Genomic DNA, 27,693 nt, shown 5'->3' with positions numbered 1-27,693 from the left:
AGTTCCCAGCCCCTCCCCGCTCATCGGCCCTCTTCCTTCCCTTTCACCTCCTCCTTTCCCTTTTTCCCTTTTCCTTCTTCCTTTCCGTCCTTCCCTCCTCTTCCTTTCCTCCCGCCCTCCCCCTCCAGCTGTCACAACTTTCCCTTAGGAACTACAACTCCCAAGCGGCTCTAGGCGCTGCACATGCGCATCGGACGCCACTCCGGGGTTCGGCCGCGGCGGAGCTGATTGGCCTGCCGGCGGCCAAATCCGACTCCCTGATTGGCTGAGGGCTGTGGCGACAGCTTCCGGAAAAGGGAAGAGCCACCAACATGGCGTCGGGGGGCGGCGCGGGGCTGCAGCAGCCGCCGCAGGAGATGATGGAGGGTGAGCGGGTCCCTGCGGGGGAGGTGGCCCGGGGCGGCGGGGGCGGGGCGGGCCCCTTACCTCCCCCGAGGCGCGCGTGGGTCGAGCCCGCCCTGCAGCGGCCCGGGCCTAGGCCCAGCGCCGCGTGCCCCTTACGGATGGGGAAACTGAGGCATCCTGGAGCGCGCTGCGCGGGGGCGGGACCATGCAGACGGGGAAACTGAGGTAGGGGCATGCTAGTGGGGATCGGAGGCAGCCAATCTCACCTGCCCGCATTACAGATGGAGAAACCGAGACAGCCCCCAGCAAGCTCAGGACCTGGAGGGAATGGGGTTCAGAATCGCGCCCCCTTCCCTGGGGGAGGGCTCCCCGGAGGAAGCGATGATGATTGATTGATCGATCGATCGATCGATGGGGGGCGGGCGTTCCTGGCGGGGGCTGCGGCCGGAGCAGAGGCGCGGAGGTGGGACAGGATTGCGGATTTGGGGAGCTCGACCCAGGCCAGTTGGGTCGGAATGCAGAATTCCCAAAGGGGAATAACGTGAGATGAGTCTGGAGAGGGTGGGAGGCCTCGCACACAGTAGGTGCTTCATGGTTGCATTGCATTGAATCACTGATAGGAAAAGAGGGTGGAACCCTCCCTTCTCATGGATGAGTAAACCGAGGCTCTAAGAAGGAATTAGGTAGTGCGCCCCAAGTCCCATGGGTAGTAAGAGGGGCAGCCCTGGCGTTGGTGCCTGGTCCCAGGTCTTCAGACTGAGAGACTAAGTCTCACCCGGCAAGACTCAGGGATGGGCACCAGAGGAGACAAGAAAGCCGTAAGAGGCATGAGAGAAGCCTGGGGTCCAGACTCACGGGTCGGGGTGTAGAGAAGAGAGGAGAAAATCTGGAGGCAATGAGATCTCCGATGGCAAGGCCGCCAGATCGGGAGGCCTAAGACCTAGGGTCAGGGGTCTGGGGCCAGTCGTGTGACCCCTTCCTGCCCGGGCTTCCTCATTTCCCAGATAAGGAGGGTGACCTTTCCAACACGGACGTTGTGTGAGGCCCCAGTGGACAGAGTGCTCTGAATCCAGAAGCCAGCCTCAGGAGCCGAGTGACTCCTTTGGGCCTCACTTTCCTTCTCCCAAGGGGGCTAACATTCTGTGATTGATCAGTGGATGAAGAAAGACCCCCGGAGGAAATATCAAGGACTGAGCATGTGTTTGAGTGGGCATCCAAATGCCCGGGGGGTGTGCAGGCACTCAGGAAGGCCGTGTGCCTCCAGAACCATGTGTAGGCAGGGATTTTGTAGCATGGAGCCTGAGAAAGTTACATAAGAAATGTAACGTATCAGAGTTGACGGATGAGAAGGGACCCAGGCGTCCCTGAAGGGGGCAGTGGCCCCCCATGTTGCACTGTGTTTCAGATCTAACAAGAAATGTCATGGCTTAAAAAAGAAACCAACAGATTTTCTCTGCTTGGCCCTTCCTTACCACCTCCTTCCCTTTTTGTACCCCCCACAAAATGTTCCAAATGTACCTTGTAGTTGCCCTCGTAGGGGATACAAATAATTAAAAGCTCAGAGCTTCTCCCCCCACAGTTGTTCTCCTTCCTGCCCCCTTCCCTCAGGCTCCCTGATAGCTCTACCATCTTTCTATAGGGAGCCTCTGATTTCCCCACAATTAGTGTTCTCCATCTCCCCGATGACCCTGTGTTTATTTTGCACATGTTCTGTATGCACAGAATACCTCCCCACAGCAACAGGTTAAGAGCAGGAGCTGGTTCATTTTTGTCTTTATATCTCCAGTGCCTGGCATGGTAGATGCTTGATGGCCTTCCAATGAATTCTGTAAAAGTGCGATCCCTCCCACAGCTGTAGGGCCAGGGATCAGCTGAGGGCAGCAGCATTTGAAATGGATTGTAAACGCTAGGTTGGGACTCGCCAGGTGAAGAGAGGAGCCAGGACGGGCCCAGGAAGGGAGTCGCTTCACCGCAATCCTTGCAACTAAGCGTGCAGACAGGGAGGCCTGGTCTGAGAGAAAGAAGAGCGTTCTGTGGGACAGAAAGAGCTGACTTTCCTCAAGGGCCTGCTGTGTGTACTTGGAGAGAAGGACAGAGCTGTCTGGGCCCAGTGTCCAGACAGTTGGATGAGGAACTGGACCGTGTGGCTGTGGGCATTTCAGAGTCCTCCTCTCTAAAGCAGCAGACTCCTGAGTGCCCAGCCCACCTGCTGTTATCTCTGTGAGCAGTTAGCCATTGCTCCAGTGAGCCAGGTGCGGGGAAAATGGCTCTCTGTCTCAATAAAACCTTTCCTGGCAATCTGTTCACAGATGATATGTTGAGGGAGCGTGGGGTTTAGGAAGCTTTGTCACTGCAGTCTGTCGGATCCATCTTTGAAATCTCAAGAAATTTCCAAATGCGGAGTCATGAGGAGAATTGCAAAAGGGGAATGTGAGGTTTTTTTTTCACGACCTTAAAGGGAAAACGTGTCCCAAATTGCTGTGCTTTCATAAACCTATAAATGGTCCACAGGTGACTGTCAGAAGCCAGTTTTAATGCCATAGGCAAGAGCTGTAGCTGTCGGGAACGCCGTCACCTGCCCGTAGGCAGAGGGAGGCCTGGCAGGAGTTTCTTCAGACACTTCCTCACTTGCCTGGCTAGCAGAAAATGAGAAGGTGGTCAGGGCAGAGCACGTGCAGGAGTACGAGAAGGGCTTCGACCCCTCTTAGCTGTTGTTCATCGTGGGTCTTATTTCATGTCAGACGCAGCATAGGCCTTTCCAGGAGCTGAGTAGTTAAAAATATTCTCAATCAAAATTGATCTTACTGTATCTTGTCCTGCAAACAGGCAATAATGTTTCCACAGGTGACTTTTGGTTTTGTTATTTTATCTGTTGTTTTTGTGCAGTTGACAGGAGAGTTGAGTCTGAAGAGTCGGGCGATGAAGAGGGAAAGAAACATGGAGCAGACTTGGTCTCAGACCTCAGTCAGCAGAGCTTGAGAGACGATCAGAACCTCGATAACCCTGAAGGTATGAGCCCAGGATGGGGGGGAGAGAGGGGGGCAGGCTGTGGTGGGCCGAGCCAGGGTCCGCACCCAGCTGGCCGGGGCACTACATCTCCTGTGGTCCCTGACCGCCCACACGCTTGTCAGCCGGCTCACCAGCCGTCACTCCGGATCTCCGCACGACGGTTTCCTGGGGTCCGCTTGAGACCCTCTTAGCTTGCTGCTGCATTAGTTGGCCTTGCAGGGACCAGTCTAGTTTCAGCTTGCATAGACTTATTGCATTAGAGGCCAGCCTTGATATTGGAAGTGTAGTATCTGTGGCAGATGGGGAAATAGGTCACATGAAATATTGTTCAAGAAGGCAGGCCCAGATTCAACTCTGTGACACACACTGATACTTGGATTTTTGGTCATAGTCATGACCGCTTCCCTTTCAGCAGAGTGATCTGGTTTCTTGTGGAGGCCATTTTTGAATGCTGATAATCCTTGTTAAACTGAATGAAGTGAAGGCGCTGTCACCTCGATTTTGTGGGAAACACAGACGAGGATAGAGCCGTCTTCTGCATTTCTGTAGTTACTTTAGTGGCAAAAATAAGTGAAGTTATAGAGGAAGAAAAGGACGTTTGCAGGCAGCGGTCATGGTTTTCTTTGTTCTTTTTAGAATCTTAAAAAAAACCCCTCAGATTATTCATCTTTCCTCTTAAGTATGCTGATGACTATAGCAGAGGACCATTACTAAGAAGGTGCTGGTCGGATTTGCTCTGCCATCAGTCATTAGCCTTTGGGGACATTATGTGGGCAAGGGCAGTGGTTTAGACCAACCTGGGCCATGATTGCCCCCAGCCATTTATTTAGCCTTGCTGCTGGTGACTCAAAGGGCCTTCTCAGGCTTGTGGTGGGACAAGTCCTGATTCTGGTGTTTGTGTCTCATTAAAATCTGTGTAAGTTAAAGAATGATGTGAGGTCTTGCTTAGCTGTAAAGCATCATGAGTGCCTAAGTATTCAATTTACCAAATACTCACTGAAGGCCTGCTCTGGGCGAGGCATTGCAGGAATGGTAGAGGTGAGTAAAGCAGAGCCCTGTCCTCCTGGAAATCAGAGCCAGCATCTACTCTCATTTGCAGAAGTCATCTGTCATGCAAGTCATCTGGCGATTTTCTCTCTCGAACTGATTTCTGGGGCGTTGTTTTTTAACTAGAGAACACGTTAAGATAAGTAGGCTGACCAAGGACCTCCACGTGGCTCTAACAACCTGCCTGGGTTCCTGCCCTCCTGAAATTCCGCTCAAGCTGCCCGCTGAACTGGCCCCACATGTCCAGCCCTCCCCCAACTCGGTGTAGGGCCCCTACACCATCTTCCGACCTTGGCCTCCGGGCCTTCCGAATCCCTACTCTTTTCTCGTTACCTTGAGGATCAAACACAGAGTCCTCTGTCCAGCCTTTGTGGCACTTCACAATCCGCCCCTGACCTGCCTCTCCAGCCTCATGATGTGCTCCTTTCCCTCACGCTTTATCATGCCAATCTCCCCTCTCTGTGCCTTTGCTTCAGCCGTTGCCCAGGCCTGGAGTGCCCTCCCTCTTCCCCGCTGCCTCTTAGTGTCCTTGCCTTAGGCACCACTCTCTCCACGAAGCCAGTCCTGTTTCTCCTGGCAGCCAGCGCCTGCCCTCTCAGACCCCCTTGTGTGTGTTTTGTTTCTCTGTGTCTGTGTTGTCTCTCCTGGTAGATTAGAAGGTCATGGATGGGCACCGGCTGTCTCGTTTTTGCTTGGTGGCCCAGTTCTTAGCACATAACAGGCATCTCAAGCTTTCTTCCCCTGTATTGGCCCTCCCTGATCTCCCAGGCCGCCTCCCCAACTCTAGCCTTTTCTGGCCCTGCAGAACCCCTGGGTCTCAACACGTTAGGCTGACCCGTCTCCACCAGGAATGGCCATCCAGTGTTTACTTGAAGGCTTCCTGGGAGGGATGTCTACGCCCTCTCCCTTCCAAGGCCCCCTGGGCCAGTCAAGCCTAGATCAGCTTCTTTTTCACCCCAGATTCTGCCCCCCAAGGCCCAGCCAAGCAAGTCTGACCTCTCTGGGTCAGAGGGCCTGAGCTCACAGCCTGGGTTCTGCCAGCGTGGTCATTCAGCAGAAGGAGCATTAGATGTGGAGGCAGAAGCTCTGGGTTCCCATCCTAACTTAGAAGGGCACGGAACCTCTGTAGGCCTCCCTTTCCCCATCTGTAAAATAAGGGAGTTCAGCCACCTGACCTCCTGAGTCCCCTACAGCCCGAGTCTACATTCCACAGAACAGCCCTGTCACCTGTTTGAAGACCCCTATCCCGCACACCTACGTGTGTCTTGTCTTCCACAGGAGGTCCTTCTCCTGCTCCCCCATCTTTGGGTCTCTGCCATTGATTGGCCTCCTTTCCCAAATATGGCATTATCCTCTGACCTCCCTTCTGACCTCTGGAACCGCCCACGGGCTCTCTCTACTCACACGCCTCCCTCAGAGGGTCCAGAGTCCAGTTGGCCGTCTCCTGGGCTTGAGTGACTGAAAGAGGCTCCTGCGTTCTGGAGCCAGGGATCTTCTGATCCCTGACCTCTCATCGACAGTCACTGGCCAAGCCCTTGCCATGTCCTGCAGTTCTGTTTGGGCCCTGCCTCATGCCTGCATTCCCTTCCCTCATTGACCCCTGCAGTAGTCCCTTGACCACCTCCCCGTCAGCCTTCCCCTGCAGTAAGAATCAGGTTCCTTAGAATCCCTGACCCTCGAGCAGAAGGCCCCCGGGCAGCACTCCATGAGGAGAAGCACCCATCCCGTGACCAGCCAGCAGGCTGCACCAAGGCCCCCGAGAGGAGCGCCTGTGCCACTTGCCCCCAGGGTGGCCTGGCAGCCTTCGTCCGCCCCTGTGTAAGGCCTGCGTCCAGGCCAGGGCCGACAGGGCTCATCCTTCTGAGGATTCTTGGGGCCTTCTGCAGGCGTTCCTCCGCACTCCCCCTGCCCCCACGCTTTCCTGCTGCCTCTCTGCTGAAGTTCAGACCCACTGGGCCTCAGGGCCGGGCTCCAGGATGCCCTCCTTCACCCTCCTCACTGTCTGTCATGTTTCTGGCCTCCCCGAAGCCTGCTCTTTCCTGCTCTTCCTCAGCCTCCACAGAGCACTTGGCTTTGTACCTCTCTCATGGAGTTTAATCTGTGTTTGTGTCTTCCCCTCTCCTCGGTGAGGGCAGCTTCAGAAGCTTTCTTGAGGGTTCTGTCGCCCCCAGGCTTCAGGTCAGTGCTGTGTACACAGTAGGGGCTCGGTAGTCCTCATCTCAGTGCCCCCACTAGAGGTCCTAAGCATCAGCTTGCCTTCTGTCTTGGGGAGGTGAATGAAACCCTTGGAATCGGGCAGGACAGTTACTACAACCCTTCCCAGTGTCTTGTGCAGTCCGGGCCCTGCCCTAAGAGAGGCCACACTGGGCTTGGGCCCGCCCTGGGCATCGCGCTATAGACAGTGTCTGGAGGAGGGCTACCAGCATACTTTGGAGATCATTGTGGGGGAAGGTTGATGGAGGGAAGTGGGGGAGGGTGGCCCAGAGAGCAAGGAGTGAGAAGCTCTCTTCAGCCATTTTCTGTGGAAGAGGCACCAGACTGGTTCTGTGCGGCCTTGCCTAGAGGACTGACCTAGGAGCCCTGGGAGGAAGGACAGAGGCAGTGTTAGTCTCAGTCCTGACCCTTAGGGCTGTCCCAAAGGGGAAGGGGCTGTGGGCCTCCAGAAGTGAGGTGGGGGGCAGGGTGGGGCCCTCTGCCTCCCGCAGTTAAGATGCAGTGAGTGCTTGGAGGGCAGGGCTAGCCTGGATGCCCGTGGGGTCTGGGCCATCTCCTGTCCATTCCTGTGCATCCCTGACTCGAACATGTGGTGGGAAACAGAGGATTACACAGAAAGGGAATTAACTAGAACGAATTTGACAATTGGTGCTGGCCCCAGCCACCCCTGGGGCGTGCAGGCGAGGGCCTGGCAACATTCTCAGCCCCCATCCCAGCCGACAGCGAGGAACCACTCGGTTCACTTGATGACTCCCTCTCTAATTGATGCTGGAGAAATTCGTCGTGAGAGCTGACAAGTGGCTTTCCAGGCACGCCGTCCCGGGCAGGGAAGCGCAGGCTCTCGGGGTCCGGCAGGATGGACGCCAAGGGAGAAAGCAGAAGCAGGTTCTGTGGGCTTCAGCACGGGCTTCCGGGTGGAATGAGCACACCCCTGAATGGGAATGGTGCTCCCAGCAGGGCTTTGGGGTCCCTCGTGTTCTGGAGCGGCTCACCTTGTTTTGTTCCGGGTAGAGGCAGGCAGCTTTCCAGAGCCGTAAAAGGCCCATCCCAGAACATCTGACAACTCAGCGTGGTCCGCGCTCCCAGAGCGCGAGCTGTGGCTGTAAGCCAAAGGGAAGGCAATATGGGCGCGAGGGAAGCCATCCAATTCTCATTTCCATGAATGAGGGAAGAGCTGAGAGAATGAGCCTGTGGGATAATAGGTCCTGCCTCTCCTCCCAGGAGATGCTGCTCAGAGGAGGGGGGCTTCAGGGTGGAGAGGAGGAAGCAGCCCACCAGCCAGCCCTGCCCCTGAGGGCTGTCCTCAGCCCCAAGAGTCAAGTCCTTCTCCTGGGGGTGGGAGTGGTGTTAATGGCGTTTCTCTTACTACCACAAACAGTCCAACTATGCCGTTGTTTACTTGTTTTTATTCTGGATTGGATGAATGCTGAACATAAAAGACCAGTCCCCTAGACAGAATAGAACAGAAGAAGCAGCTTCCATGTTCTAGCAGCTTTTTTCAGCACCTGCTGTGTACAGAGCACTGTGCTAGGCACTGGGGGGAGACACAAAGGAGGAGAAGACAGGGTTGCTGCCTTCAGCCCTTGCCTCCTCGTGCGTCCCCACCCACAGCAAGACTTTGATGGTACATTCTGGTCTTTTTGTAGAAGACTCTGAGCTGCCCGTGGACATGGAGACCGTTCACTTGGATGAAGATGCCGAGGTGACGTGTAGGGGTGTAGACATATGGGGCTAGGGAGGGGGAGGGGGAGGGGCAGTGCCCAACGGGGCAAGGTGGCATGGGTGCCCAGCGGGCCTTCTGAGGCTTCTTGGCTGGTGTAGCTCTCTTATGTTTTCAGTTCCAGTCATTGAACCCATTTTCAACTACTGGAGATCCAGAAACAGTGTAATGCTATTTAAACCTGAGGCCAGTGAATTGCACACAGCAGAAGGGTCCAAGGTGTATCTGTGTATCCAGATGTCTTCCTCAGAAGTCCAGGCAGTCCAGAGCACCTTTAAAACTGCCAAGGCTGAGGGGCAGCTAGATGGCGTAGTGGATAGAGAACCGGCCCTGGATTCAGGAGTACCCGAGTTCAAATCTGGCCTCAGAGACATAACATTTACAAGCTGTGTGACCCTGGGCAAGTCACTTAACCCCATTGCCTAACCCCCCCAAAAAAAAAAACAAACAAACTGGCCAAGGCTGTGGAATCTTTTCTCTTGCCTAATAACCAGTTTTGGAAGTTATAGGATTTTGAAAAACAAGAAAATGGCTCAGGCATCCTTTGGAGCTGCTCTTTGGTGAAGGGTCCAGACAGTGTGGTTCAAGGCATGCATCCTCTCCTCTGCAAGTGCTGGCTCATGTTTCCCGTCTGCTGCGGTTTTCTGCTCGAGATACACAGCCGCATGCATTTGTTCATGTCTTCCTGTGTACATGCATCCACGTGGCCGTTATTTGTATGTGTACATAGAGAATACGTAGATGTGTGCCCACGCATCGCAGTTTGTAAAGCCCAGTGAAGCAGATAGTCTTCAGTGGCAGTGAAATGGGGCGTGTTCTGTTTTTGCTCTAATTGTTCAAGACATGACCGCGCTGTCCCCAGGCACCCCCTCTCCTCAGGCAGCTTCTCCTGTGGCCTGTTCTGGGCAGCGGACGTCCAGACAGGTCCGCAAAGCTAACTCGATTTCTTCTCTGTGTTCAGGATGTTGATCTAAATCATTATCGAATTGGGAAAATTGAAGGGTTCGAAGTCCTGAAGAAAGTGAAGGTGAGTCCGATTCTGGATCATTTGGAGCGATAGGCCTTGATTGTGTTCTCCTTGCATGGCGGCCACAGTGGCGGGTTCTGGAGATGAGGAACCTGGCCACTGCTTGGTCCCGTCCAGTGTCTACAAGTTCTTGGCCCGTCCCTTCTTTTATTGCACCAAACACCACAGTTGAGGTGATGGGGGAGGTGTGTGGGGTTGGGGTGCCCAGCCCAGGGCTCTGGCCTTTCTCACCTAAAGCAGAAAACTGCTCAGAGCCCCTGGGCCTAAGACGCCCCAGTCTGTCCACTCCAGTGTGGTCAGTTCCTTCCAGTTTAGACCAGAAAAGAGCCTGCCCTGAATGAAAGCTTCGCTCAGACTCTACAGGTGCTTGAGCGTCCCTCAGACTTCACCCTCAGCCCTCAACTCCCGCAAGGCTTCTTCCCGTTTGACAGGACACAGAACACGAGCCTTGGGCCGCTCGTTCACTTAGAGGCTTCCTTCGAAATTCTCTCCCTTAACAAGGGATTGGGCCGAAATGCCAGCCAAATAACTTATCTTGGTGTCGTTCTTCAAGGCTTCTTAAGTGTTTTCCTCACAATAAAAATTAAATTAATTGAACCGTGAGGGTCAACAAGGGTGGGATTTATTGGAGATAATCAAGAGAGGGAAGGCACTAGAATTAAGGGAGATGACAGAGGTTTCTTGGAGAAAGATAGATTTTGGCTTGGCCCACAGGGAAGCCAGGAGGCAGAGCAGAGGAAGGAGACAGCCAGGAGGAAGGCCTGGAGCTGAGAGATTGGGGGGAGGTGTTTGTGGAAGGGCCACGAGGCCAGTGCCGCTGGACAAAGAGGGCATGTTGGGGGCTGGGGTAGGAGAGGACTGGGAAGATGGGAGGGCCATGAAGGGCTTTGAACACCAAGTGCCAGATTTTATATTTGGCCCTCTGGAGCTCATCTGCATCAGTGGGCAGGGGGACACAGCGAGGCCTGCAGTCCAGTGGCCGAGTGGGGGAAATGTCAGCAAAGGAGACTCAGAAGAAGGAGTGATCAGATACATGGGAAGGGGATGAGAAGAGAGCAGGGAGGGGAGGGGACCCCAGAGACAGACAGTGCCAGGCACTGCAGTAGGCGCTGGGAATACAATGCGAGGCAAAAATCTGGGCCCTGCCATCAAGATCTCTTGTTCTTCTGGGAAGGCAACATGCAAGCAACCGTCCACGCCAGAGAGCTGCCGTGGAAGGGCAGTGTGTTTCAGAAGAAGGGCCCTGGCCGTGGGGCAGGGACCAGGAAAGGGGCCCTCAGTGAGGCTCGATGTCGAAGAGGTTGGTGTGGCTGCACTGCAGGGGCATGGGCTGAAGGCCGCTGGCAGAGCAGGAGGCCGGGACGTGCAGGGCTCCCTGTGCTAAGCCCGGGACTTTCTCTCTGATGCTGGGAGCCCTGGCCCTCACTGAATAAGGGTGGAGAGGGTGACCCAGTCACACCTTAGCCAAGCAGAGGGGGGCCTAGGATGGGGGAGAGATTTGAGGGAGAGAGAGCCAAGCGGGAGGCAATGAGGACCTGTACCAGGCCAGTGGCTGTGGGAGTGGAGATGCGGACACGGTGGAAACACAGAGCATGGCTACAGACGAGATCTGGGGGTCAAGAGTGATGCTGGGGGGTGGGGCGAGTCTGGGTGCCTGGGAGGAAGGTGGTGCCCTCAGCAGTCAGAGGAAAGTCAGGAGGGGGGAGATTTGGGGGAGGTCATGAGGTCAGTTTTGAGCATGCCTAGTGTAAGATGCCCTTGGGTCATCCAGTCAGAGTCATCCTAGAGGCAGCGGGCGATGCTAAATGGTCGTCTTCCCAGCCATGGTCATTGAACCTGGGCAGTTATGACAATACCCAGCAATAATCTAGAGACGAGAGAGGACCCGTCACTGAGCCTTGGGCTGACAGACAGTTGAGCAAAGGAGAGAATCAGCAGAAAGCAGAGTTGTGAGCGAAGAGGGTCGTCAGCAGTGTCAGACCCAGAGAGAGGGTTGGGAAAAGGCCGCGAGATTTGGCAGGTAGGAGATCACTGGTGACTTTGGAGAGAGCAGTTTCAGTTGAAATGAACCTGTTGGGGCATAGGTCGATGGCCTGGGAAAGAACTGAGAGGTTGCAAAGTAATGGAGATCCCATGAGGACCTAGAAGATGGTTAGGGCCCAGGCAGAGGGAAGGACGGCGTGATGAAATGTCATGGTCAGATAGAGGCATGTCAGCGTTCACAAACAAAACGTGGAGCTCTGGCTTGGCCGGTCTGTGGCTGAGCTGGGCTGAAGAAGTAGGTCATGGCAGCCTCGGAGAGTGAAGAAGCAGGAAGCTGGACTCTGAGAGATCGCCATCAGGCAGATTGAAGTCCACTACTACAAGGGCAGGAGTTTGAAAAGAGACAAGGAGGGGTCGTGGCAGAGGGAGAGCCTGGAAGTGGCCTCGAGGACCCACTGGCCCCTGACCCCAGGCAGTGAAGGGCCCTGAATCAAAGTGCGCCTCAGAGTAGCGGGGGCGGCTGGCCGAGGAGGCCACGTCTTCAGGAGTGGGAGGAGGAAGGGGCAGATGAAAGCCCGCTTGTTCTCAGGAGAGCCCAGTGGGAGCGGCAGGCCGTGAGGAAGAGCAGGGCAGCCTGGGCACAAGCTTTGTACAGTAACAGCTGAGGGTCCTGAGTCACTGGGACGGGGAAGGAAGGGGGAGGGGGGCGTTCAGCACTGAGGAGTCAGTGCAGGCAGAGTTCATTGAGGGAGGCAGGGCCGTCCTGTGAGAGGTGCCCATGTTTGCCTTTGATTCTGGGCAAAAAAAGGAAGGAGGGAGAAATGCCAGCATCCTGCAGGCAGACCTAGTCTGGGCTCCCTTTCTTCACAGGTAACCCTCCTGACCACCGTCTTTCACTTTGTGCCCCTCCAGACCCTCTGCCTCCGTCAGAACCTCATTAAGTGTATTGAGAATCTGGAAGAGCTACAGAGCCTTCGAGAGCTGGACCTCTATGACAACCAGATCAAAAAGATTGAGAACCTGGAGGCACTGAAGGACCTCGAGTGAGTTCGAGGAGGGGCTGCCCCGGGGCAGGGAGGGCCATGGGGGGCTACCCTGCTGCCAGCCTTGTGAGGGGGAGCACCGCGGCTTCAGGCCCTCAAGAGGTAGCTTTTTAGTAGTGTTGCTTGCTAAAGGGATTCTTCATCAGCCCAGGTTGTAAAGCCCCCACCCCTAATGGATGGCCTTGCCAACCGTCCCGTTGTGGTGGCAGCCTCTGCCCACTGAGCTCTGCTGGTCACAGGCAGCAGCCCAAGCAGGCCACGCCCTAGAAGCCAGCCCATTCCTGGTGCTGCCTTCAGGGAGGCCCGAGGACGCCCTGGGGGAGGAGCATGGGCGGCATGAATGTGAGTCCTTTGTTCAGGAGGCTGAGTCAGGCCTGGTTGCTGGGATGGATTTAGGTATGATGTGAAAACCAGGGGAAAGCTGGCAGAAGCTCGGGGTTCTGGGGCTTCCTGTTGGCAGCAAGAATGAGCAGGAGAATGAGCCGTGTCTGTCTTGGGGAGCTGGGTCCTTCCCACATAGAGCTTTCGTCCTGTTTCTCTAAATTGAGGAGGCCTTTGCTGTTAAAATAAGAGTAACATTTTTTCATCTCTTTTTTTTTTTTTGGTACCAGGACTTTAGATATTTCTTTTAATCTTCTACGAAACATTGAAGGGATAGATCAGCTTACCCAGCTGAAGAAACTTTTCCTGGTCAACAATAAAATCAACAAAATTGAAAACATAAGTAACCTCCAGCAATTAAAGATGTTAGAACTTGGATCAAATCGAATCCGGGTAGGTGCCGCCTGGTCATCTGCAGAGGGAGGCGCCTCATGCCAGGGGTAGTGACGGGCAGGAGCGGCCGAGCTGGCCTGGGGGCCCCAGGTGGTGACAGGAGGCTTGGGCAGGGCTGGACGTGGCATTGGGAGGGAGGGGGCAGATGTCCCAGGGAGGTTGTGGGGTTTCTGTTCCATGACCAAGAGCCCAAGAAAACCCTGAGAAGTCCAGGAAGGAGTCTGTGTTCCCGAAGCGTGTGGTTTTCTCGATTCATTTCTCGGTCCCTTTTAGTTGTAATCACACACACACACACACACACACACACACACACACACACACAGAGCTCTCTAGAATGAGGCCCCACCTGCCTTCTGTAGTGGGGGGTGAGCTGCTCATGATCTCTCTGGAGGGTCACTCCCCTCTACGCCCTCACCAGTAGAGCCCCCGGTCTACCTGGGTGTTCCATCTACTGCCTCTAGGCCTTTGCCTTGCCTGTCCCTCATGCCCAGCTGTCCTGCTGTGTGGAGGATGGGAGACCCCCACTCCCTCCAGGCCTGGGTCAGAGGCTCAGGACAGGAAGCAGCTTGGGCTTCTACATTATTCATTCCCCTCTCTGAAGCCTCTGTCTCACACCCTCTTCTTGGAGATGCTTACTCATAATTGATTATCTCCTGACATACTGAGAAAGAGTAATGGGTCTGGTCAGTCCAGTAGCCAGCCACATTCTGGGCCTACCATGCCCAGCTCTGGTCCTCGCTCTGCTTCCAGCTCTCCACGCCTGTGCTCATCCTTCATCCTTAGGGAGTACTTTCTGTTTTTTTTTAAAAGACAACCTGGCATTGTCTAGAAAGGAGCACTGAATTGGGAGTCCTGGGGCCCGGGTTCCGATCCCGGCTTGGCTGCATATCCCTGTGTAATGCTGAAGAAGTCACTCCCCTGGGTGGGCCTTCATTTGCTCATCTATAAGAGGGATCAGATCAGGAGTCCTTCACACGAGGTCTTGGGGGGAGGGGATGGATTTTTTAGGGGGTCCAGGACTTTGGATGAGGAAAAATGACATCTTTATTTTTCACTCTGATTAGTTTCCTTTGTAACCCTGTGATTTAAAGGCCTCTCTTTTGAGAAGGGATGCATGCCACAAGCCGGTGAAGAAGCCCCGCTCTGCCCTTTCACACTTTTCAAGGGAGAGACTGAGGCTTACCGGCCGATCCCTCGTGGGGCCCCGTGGCTAGCTAGGCCTGGAGCTGGAGGAGCCAGCAGCCAGCTCCTTGTGTCCCCTCCACAGGCCATCGAGAACATCGACAGCTTGACCAACCTCGACAGCTTGTTCTTGGGGAAGAATAAGATAACCAAGCTGCAGAATCTGGACGCCCTCAGCAACCTCACAGTGCTTAGCATGCAGGTAGGGCGCGGGAGGGGCGGGAGCGGCGGCTCTTCTTCCGTCCTTGCTCGTTTGCGTCTGACGCTTGGCCCGTCTGTGCCATTTACTCTGCAGCCGCTGTCCTCCTCCTAAAGTCATGCCCAACTTCTCTTTTTTTAAAAAGCTAGGTCAGGTACTCACTGTGTACAAGGTACCAAGCAAGTCTGTCCATTCCCAGGACTGTTATGAGAAAAGGTGCCGTCTACCCTGCCAGACGTTATATAAACTAGATTCACCTGTGCTAATGTGGTCGTAGCATGAGCTGCTTCTGCGCTTGTGGGAGGACCCGAAACCTCCTTCAGTTCACTTCTGCGGGAGAGGGAGGGAATGGGAGGCCCTTTGCAGATCAATCAAGGTGAATAAGATCATAGGAAAAATACTTAAATTACGTGAGAGTAACTCGTATGCCAGCGGTATGCTGGTTATGAACCATTCTTCTCTGCCCCCTGAGGACCCTTGAGGACCCTACGTGGAGTTGTTGGGGTCATCACTCTGTGGCTAAAAGGGACCTCAGAGCTGTCATTTGACAGGCTAGGAAAGGAGCCAGGAGGCTGTGGCTTGCCCCCTAGAGGGCAGCTCCTTCCCACCACCCTGGCCTTGGGGAGTGGTCCTCCCAGTTATGGGGAGCCACTGAGGGCCCACCCTGGCTCCTTTGGGTGCCCTGGGTGCCCCGGACATCAGAAGCCACAGTTGTAAGTCCTGGCCAGCTCTTTAGCCAGGGGGCTTCAGTGCATGTTGCCTCTGCAGCCATGAGTTAGACTGCCTTTAGCTGCGGTTGGCGACCCTGAGCTGTTTTCTGTTTTTTTCATGACAAATTCCTTATGTATTTTAAATAACTATGTTTTAGTAAGTTTTTCTTGATGTCGGGGGTTTTTAGGCATCACCTTGCTTTCCCTGGTAACGCTCCCTTCCAAAGAGCCCTTCAGTGCAACAGGTAATACTTCTGAAGGACAAAAAGCAAAAGGAGAGTCCACAGTTAGATGCGCTGGCCGCACTCTGGGAGCCAGGCTTGTTCTCCGTGATGGTGCCACCCTCATGCTGATTTCTGTGGCGGTGGTTCTGCCCATTGATGGGCTTGGGGTCACTGGGACTCTGCCCACTTCATGCTGCACCGGTCCTGGAGGTTTCTCCATGCATTCCTCTGGAGTCATCATGTTTGCCCTCAGTGGCGATGCACTGATGTTCCATTCCATTCATGAGCCGCACTCGTGGAGCCATTCCCCAGCACGTGGCATCAGCGTGATTTCCGATTCTTTGCTTCCCGAATATTTTGGTTTACTGGAGGACTCTCATCTTGTCAGTGGCCTACTTAGGGTGTGAGCCTCGTATCTTTGGGTCAAAGAGGATGAATATTTTAATCATTTTATCTCCATGATTCTTAATTGCCTTCCAGAATGGTTGTGGTGATTCATAGCTCCTCCAGCAAAGCCAGATGAGGCCCACCAACACAGCCTGTCCCGCACTGACCATTCCCAGCATTTATCTTTACTCATTTGCAGGGCATGAGATGAAACTAGCATCGTTTTGATTTGTATTTCCTTTATTATTCATGATGTGGAGCATTTGGGGAATGGCTTTTGGAGATATACACATCCATACGATATGTGTATGTGTGTGTGTGAATAAATAAATAAAATTCTTTAGATATCCTGAATACAAACCTGTATTGGGAAATGTGACATGAAGATTTTTTTTGTCCCATTCAGATGCTTTTTTTCTTATCCTAGGTGCACTAATTTTGTTTGTGCAGAAGTGTTTCAATTTCGTCAATATCTTCTGTAATTGCTTCTTTCCCTTCTTTGGTTAAGAATCTGTCAGTCACTTCTCCAGAGCCTTGAGAGGCCTTCTCTTTCCATCTTTTAGTCTAACCTTTAATATCCAGGTCACACATCCATTTAGAATGTGTTGTGGAATGTGGTATAAGGTATTGGGCTAATCCTAATTAATGCCAGACTTCTTTCCAGTTTTTCCAGCAGTTTTTATCAAATAGGAAGGTTTTTCCTAAGTAACTAACGTTTTCTGGTTTATCAAATGCTGGGTTATTGAATTCCGTAGCTTCTAATTCTCCTATGGATCTCCTTTTCTATTTTTAACCAATACCAGATGGTTTTGATGGCTGCTTCTTTATACATAGTTGGAGATTATTATAGTAACCTTGTGTTTGGCAAATGCAAAGATTTAAACTTGTGGGATAAGAATTTGCCATTTGGTAAAAATTATTAAGAGCAGCTAGGTGGCACAGTAGTTAGAGCACTGGACCGGGAGTCAGGAGGACCCAAGTTCAACTGTGGCTTCAGACACTAGCTAGCTGTGTGATCCTGAGCAAGTCATTTAACCCCAATTGCCTCTCCCTCCAAAAAAAATTATTGGGAAAACTGGAAAATAGAAATTCAGTATAGACCAATATCTTGCCCCATTTAAATGCATACATGACCTAGATGTAAAAGGAGACATCATTGAGTGAATTGGAAGAATGTGGAACACATTACCTCTCAGACTTATGGACAGGAGAACAACTCGTGAAAAAGAAGAGATAGTCTTGTGAGCTGTCAAATGGATCATTTTGATTATGTTAAATTTTTAAAGGGTTTGTACAAATAAAACCAACATAGCCAAGATTGGAAGGAAAGCAGAAAATTGGGGGGGTGGGGAGTGATTGTGTAGGCAGTTTCTCAGGTAAAGGTCCCAAATATCAAATATATAGAGAACTTTGTCAAATGTACAAGCATATGACCCATTCCCCAATTGATAAATGGCCAAAGGATATGAACAGGCAGTCTTTCAGTGAAGAAATCAAAGTTATCTTTAGTCATCTAAAAAACGTTCAGAATCATTATTGATTAGAGAGGTGCACATTAAAACAACTTTGAGATATCATCTCACACCTATCAGATTAGTGAAAATAATAGAAGGGGATAGTCATCTAAAAAACGTTCAGAATCATTATTGATTAGAGAGGTGCACATTAAAACAACTTTGAGATATCATCTCACACCTATCAGATTAGTGAAAATAATAGAAGGGGAAACTGACAGATGTTGGAGGGGGTGTGGGCAAAATTGGGACATTAATACACTGTTGGTGGAGTTGTGAACTGATCCAACCATTTTGGAGAGTGATCTGGAAGTATGCCCAAAGAGTTATAAAACCGTGTCTACACTTTGACCCAGCAATGCCGCTATGGGGTCTGGTTCCCAAGGGGATCAGGGAAAAAGAAGAAGAAGCGATATAGTCTAAAATATTTATGGCGGTTCCCTCTGTGGTGGCAAAGACCTGGAAACAGGAGATGCCCAGGAACTGGGGAAGGGCTGAATAAGTTGTGTTACGTGATTGTGATGGGTGCTACTGCACTCTGAAAAATGAGGAAAGACTCGTATGAAATAATGAATAGTGAAGTGAGCAGAACCAAGAGAACGTTGTACACGGTGAAAGCAACATCGTTCACGAGTAGCTGAACAGCCAAGTTGTTCTGAGTACCATAAATACCCAAATCAACGGTAAAGAACTGTGAAAGAAAATGCTGCCCACCTGCAGAGAAAGAACAGATGAACAGAAGTGTGCATAGTGTGGCTGTACACAAAGATGTGTGTGGGTGTGTGTGTATGGAGAGAGAGCGAGAGCATATCTGTGTTCAGCGGTGTCCTCCTCTAGTGCAGGGTCGGGAGGGAGGGAGACAGTTCAGAACTTAAAATGTCCCCAGAGAGTACATTAGATTTAAGATGCACGGGTGAGTGTGGTGTGGTGGTAGTTTGAGGTCTGGAAACTGACTGTTGGCTGGCCCTTCCCTTCTCCAATTGCAGAGCAACCGGCTGACCAAAATCGAAGGCCTCCAGAGCCTGGTGAACCTTCGGGAGCTCTACCTCAGCCACAACGGCATCGAGGTCATCGAGGGCTTAGAGAACAACGTAAGTGTGTGCCCCGGGAGGGAGAATGCCCGACTCAGCGGGGCAGGGTCAGAGCGGCCCCACGACCTGCTCAAAGCATTGCCTTAAGAGTAGTCTGGTAATGTTGTGCAGGAGAGGTAAGGGAAACAGGGAGGCCCGCAGGGGTGCTGCTGGCATAATCTGGACACGACGACTCGGCCTGGAGTGAGGATCCTCCCATCCAACTGGTCGCTGAAATTCAGCCGATTTCCCACCGAAAAACGAGAGGATCACACTTGATCCTGAAAATGGACTTGACTCTAGGGCGGAAGAGCATTCTGTGTCCTTCCATCCTGACCTGAGCAGCCCCCACGTCAACAGACATCTATTGAGTGCGTTTGGCAGGCCAGGCTCGTGCTTGGTGCTGGAGAGACGAAGGATGAAACGATCCCCACTCCCCCAGAACCCTGGGTCCAGTGGAGACCAGGACCTGTGCAGTCTGTGAGACACCAGTGGTCTTGGTCCAGTGGTGGCCTGCGTGCTAATGCCTCCGTTTTCTGTGAGATCCACACAGGGCTTTCTTCCAGCAACCCTGCATGTGAGACAGGGCCAGCATCACCAGCACCCTTCTTATGGATGAGAAGCTCTCTCGCACTCAGAGCCAGAAGTGGAGAAGCCACATAAAGCCGCATAAAAATGGAAATAAAAGAGCATCAGGCTCAGATCTCGGGGCTCAGCCCCCTTCCCGGCTATGTGCCTGTGGTCCCCTCAGTCAGCCTTCCCGCTGCCACCCCCCAAAGCCTCTGGAAAGGTGAGCGGCTCCTCCCCCTGGCCCTACCACACATCTGTGTTGCACAGCCTCACTCTGCTCCCTCCTCTCATCTCTCACCACAAGCCCCCCATCAGCCCCTCTCTCCTCCTCCCCCATCTCACACGATGAGGCAGGCTCATTCCTCCCCGAGGCCTCCCCTCCACTGTTCCAGGGATCCCCTTCCATCCCATCTCCTCAGGCAGATCCCTCTCCTTTTCCCACCCCTTTCCCATCATCCCCTCTGTGTGACTTATCTCTCCCTCTCTCCTGGCTGCTCCCTACCACCCACAGACACACCCGTGTCTCCCCTGCCAGAAAGTCCCCTCCAGCCCTGCTAACCATTGTCCAGTATCTCTTCTGCCCCTTGTCACAAAGCTCCTCGAGAAGGCGTCTGCGCGAGGCACCTCTCTGACATCCTCTGCCTCCCTTCTTGACCCCTGACAAAGCCCTTGCTTCCAAGCTCATGTTCTGCTGCAGCTGCTCTCTCCAGAGTGGTGGCCCCAGGCCCCAGACTCAGAACTTGAAGGAATAGTAGAAAGGATCTCGTCACAGCCAGCCACTGGCCGAGCCCCAGGACAAGCCCAGAGCAAGCAAAATTGCTGCTCTTGAAGTGCCTCCAAGCATTACGCTGTAACCCTGGGCGAGTCACCCAGTACCTCCCCAGACTCAGTTTCCTCACTGTAAAATGGAGCTGAAAAGAGAGCCCACCTTCCAGGTTGTGAGGATAAAGCCCTTTGCAGCTGTGACATCTCTAACTGGATCAGGGCGGGCCGCTGTTGCTGTCATCGTGAGGAAGACCGCCAGCCCAGGGGTGGGGGGGTAACCGTCTGTGGCCAGGGGCAGGAAACGAGGTTTCCTGCCAGCTCCCAGGGCGATGTGGGCAGCTGTCTCTTCATAACATGGAGTCACTTCTAGCTCTCGAGTCCTCTGAGCAGCAGGACTACAAGGAGAAAGGCTGCTGCTCCTCTCTCATGCGGTGAGCCACTTGGGTAACTTGGGGCTTATTGGACCTCGGTCACCAGAGACCGGTCCAGACCCTGCCTGGGAGCCTGCAAAGCCCCTGCTTCTCTGGGCTTTCCCTTGGCTTCCTCATCTGTAAAGTGGGAACGATAATCCCAGTGGGGCCTGCTCCCAGACTGGAATCAGACCGCGTTGGGCGGTGCAGATGGAGACAGCTTCTGACCGGTGAACACAGGCGTCCCTTGGGGGACAGCCCAGTGGCAGGCTGGGTATTTATAGGTTGAGATTTTCTTAAGTTTACCTCAAGACTCAGGAGAACTTTGGGGGAGCACTTTGGAGTACAGCAGAAGGGAATCCTTAACTAGAAATAGCAGGAACATATATACTTATATACATATGTACACACGTGTGTATACATATTTGTATACACACACACACACACATATATATATATATATATATATATATATATGTATGTAGGTATGTATACAGAAATTTCTTTGGTGGCTGCTGGCCAGCTTAAAATAGCTTTGACTCTGAAGTCTGGGAAGTGAGCCAACAAGATCAACACAACTCCTCTTTACTGGATGTGTGTGTGCGCATGAGAACTTCTTTCCTCAGTGGTCCTTTTTCGTTGGCGTTCAAGCTTACAGCTGTGCCACCTTGGGAAGGCTGGTGGGAGCCTGCCTCTGTGGAGGGGCGCTGTGGTCTCTGCTCAGGACGCTTCCTCTGTTCTAGACTTCCCCAGCCAAGAGTTCAAACCTCAGGACCTCAGTGGTCTGTGGCTCGTGTCCACATGGCCTCCCTCTGCTAGCACAAGTCCCAGGTCCCCCCACACACCCTTGTTAAACCATCTGAGAGCGGGGCTGTGCCCCTGGAGCCCAACTCTGCTGCTTCCACAGCTCACACCCTCCTGCCCTGCCGCCGAGAACCAGCACCCCCTCCGATGCAGCACTGAAATGTTCCCTCTTTGTTTCAGAACAAACTCACAATGCTGGACATTGCATCAAACAGAATCAAAAAGATTGAAAACATCAGCCACCTAACAGAATTGCAGGAGTTCTGGGTGAGTGGAAGCCGCACCTAGAATCCTTGTTTGTGTTGCGTAAGGGTGCAAATCCAGGGTCCATGTTAGCTCTTGCTGGGGGCAGGGAGTCTGCAGGCCAGATCCCCTTGGAGTCAGGGGCCACGCTAGCTAAAAAGGGGATTTCCAGCCAGCTGTGTTCGAGAGCACCACTCCAGTATCTCAGAAGGATTTAAACACTCCTGGTCTTCACCAGCAATGCAGAACGGGTTGGGGAGGCTGCTTCCGTCCCCTAGGACGTGTCTGCTCCTTCGTCTCAGGGGACGATGCTGAGCCAGCCGACTTCTGCTCTGTGGGAATGAAGAACCGGCCCTTTTCTTTCCTCCATCCTTGAAACATGCTTCCTTATTGTTGGTTCTGGGACTCAGGCAGCCAGGTCAGGGCCCCAGGGAGGCTGTGTAGACCAAAAGAATCTTCACTGATCATCCAGGACCCTTGGGGAAGGGGCCAGGGAGCAGAGAAGCCAAGCGGGAGGCCAAGGCCAGAGTCTTGGGAGGGACCCCCAAGGAGGGTATCCAGGCAGACCCTGTCAGAGTCCAGGGGATCAGCCCAGGCTGAGGTGCGGGCAAGGAGAAGGCAGAGTCACAGCGGAGATGTGCCACAGGGACCCCGGGCCACGGACCCAGGGAAGCAGCTCTGGGCCACGTCTGTTCAGACAGGGCCAAGGGGTACAGCTGCCAGGCCCAGCATGGGAGGTACCTGCCCTGCAGTCAGGCCAGGAACGTTTGGGGTCCTTGGATGGACCGCCAGCTAGAAATAGCAACCTGTTGAATAAAGGTTGAAATCAAGGGGTATTCCTCGGCCCAAGCCCCCTGTCCCAGCTCAGGTTGATATGAACTCGGCATTGACGTGTGGGGATGGTTGTGAGCTTAGAAAGTCCCTCCTTCCATTCCAGGCCAGGGTTCAGGTCCTCCTTGTTCACCAAGCCTTCCTGAGATGTGGGTGTGCCTTTTGCAGGCCAGGACAGGTGGGCAGCGCACCACGCCCTTTTGAATGTTCTCCTCCTGCCCCTGTCTGGCGGCAGTCTGCCCCCATTTCCCTCTCCCGATTAGTAAAGCAGGGACACCTTGAAGGTCACGGGGCCCTCATCCTATGGGGACAAAGACTGGCTTGGCAGAGGACAGCATGGTGCCCTTGGCCATCTTTCTCTCGACTCCTGCCACCCCTTTGTCACTCACCAGCTTCCTCCCGAGGAGAAGGCCCAGCCACCTGTTTTACCACACATTCACTGGGGCTCGGTAGAGACGGTGAAGCCCACTTTAAAGAGTGAATTTTTTGTTTATGATTGATATAGGCATCATGATTCCAGATGTAAACGCTGTGTGAGTCCTTCAGACCCTTCCCAGCACCCTCCCCAAGGGCCTTAATGTAAGCACCAGGTAATACCACAGAATTCCATCCCGGCTCCAGATGTGTTGAAGGTAGAGACGAGCAAAGCACTAGAGAGGCTCTCATTTCCTGATCCCTTTCCTTTCTCTCTCCTCTCGCTGGGGGATAGAGCCACGCTGCCTTGCTTTCAGGATCAGAAGCTCCCTGGGGTAGGAAGCTGGACACCCGCGCCTCCCCGAGAGAGCGCTGTCCTTGCCAGCAGGCTCCGGCTCCTTCCTTGGACCTGAGATCCCCAGGCTGAGCGGGCGGGTTCCCGTGGGCCCCTGCAGCACAGGGAGGGCGAGCTGGGGCCTTCTGGGTGGTAGCTGGGGTGCCTTTTCTTTTTTGTGGCTAAGTGTCGTAGGCTTAGAAAACACCTGACCCACTGGCTTTAGAAAGAAAAAGGCTTTGATAAATAGGTGCATTCCGTGGATTTGCCTTTACTTTGGATTTTGCCCTTCCTTCCTCTGATGCTGGGTGTGGAAACGCCTGTCACTTAGTCGGATAAGTGAGCAAGGGCGAGTGAGCAGGGGGCTTCTGTCGAGCTGCCTGTGTGCAGCAGCCAGGGTCAGCAGCGCCTGGCCGGGAGGCAGCGTGAGCTCCGAGGGACTGCTCTGAGGCCAGCTGCTGGAGGTGCAGTGACCAAGCTCTGAATCCGCACCCGCCTCCCTGGAGTCAGGGATGCTCCTTTTAACCAGACCTTTCTGCTGTCTGTGCCCTTCGCAGATGAATGACAACCTCATCGAGAGCTGGAGTGACTTGGATGAATTGAAGGGAGCCAAGCACCTGGAGACAGTTTACCTGGAGCGCAACCCTCTACAGAAGGACCCCCAGTACCGGCGCAAGATCATGCTGGCCCTCCCCACCATCCGGCAGATCGATGCCACCTTCGTGCGGTTCTGAGCCCTGCCCGTCCTCGCCCCCCTCCTCCCAGCAGCCGCGCCCCGGCCACGGGCTTTTTAATCCACCTCCTCTGCTCCCGAGTCTTCAATCAACCAACAGCTATCAATGGCCAATAAAAAACCACTGAATGATCACACACACACACACACACACACACACACACACGTGTAGGACGCCCCCTCTTACGGTTGTTTGTGAGATGTTATTATTATTAAATCTTGCGACACGACGTTTCCTAGTTCAGACTTGTCAGTTCTTCCAGCAGAGCATTTCAGCTATCCACAGTGCATGGGGCAGAGCGTGTGGTTCAGGGGACTGGGGTCGAGTAGGTGACCACCTCCCTCCTGGATCATGGCCCCCCTCCGTGGCAGCCCCCCTCCGTGGCAGTCCCCCTCCGCGGCTGGCCTCGTTGATGCTGACAGTGACCCAAGGCCTCGTGGAAAACGAACGTCCGAGGGCCACCTGCCCGGCCTGCATGTTTTCTCCTCTCCCCATCCCCCCTCCGAGACTCGGTTGGTGATCTTGGCTGGGCCTCCACCTGGGTCTGTGACTTTGAGGAGTGAGCCTGTTTCCTCACCTGTAAACGAGCTTGTTAACCCGAGTCATCACCAAAATCCTGACTGTGAGAGGGGACAGGCTGAAGGGGAGCAGACCCCAAAGCCCGCCTCCCACTGCGGGGGCCCCTCCCTGGGTCCTCAGGCCAGACACTGCCCCTTGGGGCCTCGCTTTCTCTGTCGGTCAGACAAGAGGGCTGGACTAGATCATTCCCGAGGTCCGCTCTGGGCATGGGAGCCTTTCACGGCCTGGCTCCGGCCTGGCTTTCCGGGCCTCACTCCCTCCTCACCCCCACCTCTTACAATCGCGAGTTCCCTCAAGGCTCAGCTCAGCTCAGCCGCCTCCTCCAAGAGGCCCACCCCAATGCTCCTGCCCACCTCCGCCCCCCGATATTATTTTGTATTTATGTATTTTGTATTAACTGTGTACATCTTGTTTTCTTCATCTAGTATGTGAGCTCCTCGAGGGCAGGGATTCTTTCCTTTTTGTCTGGCAAACAGTAGGCGATCAATAAATGCTTGTTGAATGAATTAGTGATCCTAGGAGATTTCCAGCTGAAATTTCTGTTCTCGTGTAGGCTGCATATTTGTTTCTATGAGAATGTGGTAGTGGTGGTTCACTCTTGGGAGACACGTCCCAGTCCTCTTGGGTCTGGAGGATTCACAAAGCACTTCCTATGGGTTATTGCCTTTAAACCTTACAACCTCGGGAGGGAAGCACACACAATTCCCCATTTTACACAAGAAGAAAACTGAGGGAAATAAAAGAGTTAGCCATGCCTGTGCCACCGGCTCAACACCCAGGCCAGTCCCGCTCAGTGTCGATGCTGCCTCACCACCGAGGCTTCGTCCTCCACCGCCTCTCACCGGCCTGGGACTCACCTTAGCGATGTCTCTCGGATCCGCCCCCTTCTCTCCTCTGATGCTGCAACCCCCTCAGTACAGACCATCAGCACCTCATGCCTGGTAGTGGGTCTGCCTGCCCCATATCTCCACTCACCCCATTTCATCCTCCATTCCATTGCCAAAGCGCAGGATAATGTCACCCCTGCTAGTTTCCTTGACTTGCTTCAGTCCTCAGCCTCTTTGTCCCTCCAGCCCCCAGATATAGCACGTGATCCCCCAAGGGTGGCGTGACACAGAGACATAAATCCAAGTGGCCATCAGGATAGCGCCCACTTCTCCAGTACTTTGTGGCTTACCAATCCCCTCACTTGTGGGATCTCATTTTTAAGCCTTGCCACAATTCTGGGGTGAGCGGGGGGTGTCCCCATTCTACACATGAGGAAAACAAGGCCTAAGGGAAGAAAGTGACTTGCCCAAGGCCACACAGCTAGGCTCAACCCCCAGATTTCCAAACACAGGTCTCTGCACTCCAAAAGTTTCCCAAACAACTTTTTTTTTCCTCTGTTAAATTTGTTGGTAAATTTTCAGGTTCTTTGTGTTAACTGGTCTTAGAGATTCAGAGAGGGAGAGGAAAGTTTACTGAGTTCTTAGTGCTACAAAGAAAGGCCAAAGCACCAGCATAAGGAACAGGCAAATACCTGGGTACTTATGGGACATAGGACAACGCGGAGCTGATGTCACAGGGATTTGGTCACTAAATCTGATTTGTAGATGTGCCCCAATGTTTTGGACTCTTGGGACCTTTTCAAATCCTCCCTGAAAAGAGCTATTCCTTCCAGCGTTGAGTCATCTACCACCTAGGCCTTTATCCGAGTCAACGATGAAATGGGAGGCCAACTTCCGGATGGATGTAGGACTAACACGGCTCCAGCACTGAGTCGGTTCTGAGCCACTTACTTAATCCAGAATCTTTGTCAAGGGCTTTCCCACCATCGGGGGGAACTATCACTGAAGCCCTAAATACAGCTTATTTATCAGTTTAGCAACCCTGTGGACAAAAGGAATTGGGGAGGAATGATGGGCAGTGGTGAGTGGGAGTGCCCGGCACAGAAGACGTGGCGAACCCATCCAAGACCATGAGCAGGTACAGTCCTAATCTCCCCAAGGCATTGGTCCATTTTCCATGGCATTGTGCCTCTTTCAAAACAGGCTCCCCAGCCTCTTCCCCATGGAGGACCGTACCAGCCAAGCACGCTAACACCTGCTCCCCGGTCATCAGTCTCCTGCCCCAGTCACCCAATGACAAAAAGATTGAAAAAGTAAAGAAAATAAAAGGCATATACTATTAAAAACGTTTAAAGTAGGTCAAAGAAAAAATCATCTGTCAATCATCAGACTACCTAAAAGTCACATTTTAAAAGCCTGCATACTATAAGAAATCATAAACAAAACCAGCTCAGATCTATCAGAACCAGGGCATAAAATGATAACAGAAGAATCCATTCATTGCCTCCTACCCCGCTTCGATCCCCAAAAAAGGAAATAGGTTGAGTCTGGCATGACTCACTCTCAGTGAAGGCCAGCAGCTGTTATCATTGCTTCCTTTTCTAGAGGCTCACTAACTACCCCTTTAATTATTATTCTAGAATTTTGCCAGTCATTGAAGTCATGCTCACTGGCCTCTACGTTGTGGGTTCTATTCTCTGCCTTTTGGTAGATGGTCCTGTTGTTAAGTCCCTGCCCTCAAGCAGCTTACCATCTACACAAGCAACTGAAGAAGGCTGGTGACAGTGATTTTAACCCAGGTTCAAAACTTAACTGAACGCCAGCAGGTGGCATCTCTCTGTGGGTCAGGTCTCTGGAAATATCTATCTACCAAATCATATCTACCCCAGAACAAAGGGAATGGTTCTAATTCAAGAATACCTACGGTGCTGGGAGAGAACGTTGGGTGCCATGGATGATAGAGGCCTGGATTTGGAGTCAAAGGACCTGGATTCGAATCCTAGCTCCACTTGCTACCCTCATGCCCTTGGATAGCCTACCTCAGGAGCTCATCCATAAAATAAGAGGGTTGAGCCTGATGATTTCTGAGGTCCCTCCAGCTTGTGGATTGGACAGACATTTCAGTGGTCATCATATCTCCCCAGCAGAATGTAAACTCCTTGAGCACCAAGATAGTCCTACTTCTGTGCTCATTTCCCCAGTGCCCAACACTTAGTAGGTGCTTCATACATGCTGGAAGATGGATTTACTCCTCCGGGGGAAGCCGGGTGAGCCCTGATTCTCCACTGCCAACATGGCATCTGACCACTCAGCCAGGTAAAGTTTTGCAGCTTCCTCTATGACACCAAGAGCACAGATCATGATGGACAGGCGTCACTCAGGACACAGGTGCCCTGGAGGAACCCAGAGCTCTTCAGACCAAATATCTTTAATCAGAAACAGAGGCCCTGAACCAGTCAGTGGAGACGATCCAGTTCCATGTACATGAACTATCTCTGCCACCCACGTAGGGGCATTTGGGTCAGAGTTATGTAAGCTCTTGGAGGGGAGGGATCCCTGAGGGAAAAGCGGAGTGGCTTCACGTCCTGCAGAGCACTGCGTGCTGGGCCTCCCACTGAGGCCGTGCTCCCACAGGGGTTTGCTGGGTGGATGGAGAGATGGATGAATGAATGAACAAACGAACGAATGAATGAATGAACAAACGAACGAACAAATGAATGAACAAATGAATGAG

The 27,693-nt window shown here is 53.1% G+C and overlaps 1 protein-coding gene across 3 annotated transcripts; it reads left to right on the top strand.

Moving 5' to 3' along the window:
- Positions 1 to 88: 88 nt before the first annotated feature.
- Positions 89 to 24,638, top strand: PPP1R7 (protein phosphatase 1 regulatory subunit 7). Of its 3 annotated transcripts, XR_002325038.2 has the most exons (11): positions 89 to 366; positions 3,232 to 3,354; positions 8,262 to 8,317; positions 9,297 to 9,362; positions 12,216 to 12,388; positions 13,000 to 13,162; positions 14,430 to 14,546; positions 18,365 to 18,469; positions 21,178 to 21,264; positions 22,577 to 22,661; positions 23,377 to 23,464. XR_002325038.2 is itself a non-coding variant. In XM_020988997.2 (10 exons), exons 1-10 carry the CDS (start codon positions 312 to 314, stop codon positions 23,551 to 23,553), a joined length of 1,080 nt encoding a protein of 359 aa, XP_020844656.1. In that variant the 5' UTR covers positions 89 to 311; the 3' UTR covers positions 23,554 to 24,638. The 3 variants fall into 3 exon arrangements, 2 of the variants coding, with proteins under 2 accessions (XP_020844656.1, XP_020844655.1); XM_020988997.2 differs by lacking the exon at positions 22,577 to 22,661 and having other exon boundaries at positions 12,258 to 12,388; positions 23,377 to 24,638; XM_020988996.2 differs by lacking the exon at positions 22,577 to 22,661 and having other exon boundaries at positions 23,377 to 24,638.
- The last annotated feature ends 3,055 nt before the right edge of the window (positions 24,639 to 27,693 follow it).

Source organism: Phascolarctos cinereus, unplaced genomic scaffold (genome assembly GCF_003287225.1).
Source record: "Phascolarctos cinereus isolate Bilbo 61053 unplaced genomic scaffold, phaCin_HiC Scaffold_7;HRSCAF=346, whole genome shotgun sequence".
In the NCBI taxonomy this organism is placed as follows: Eukaryota; Metazoa; Chordata; class Mammalia; order Diprotodontia; family Phascolarctidae; genus Phascolarctos; species Phascolarctos cinereus.
This window is presented reverse-complemented; position numbering and strand designations above follow the sequence as displayed.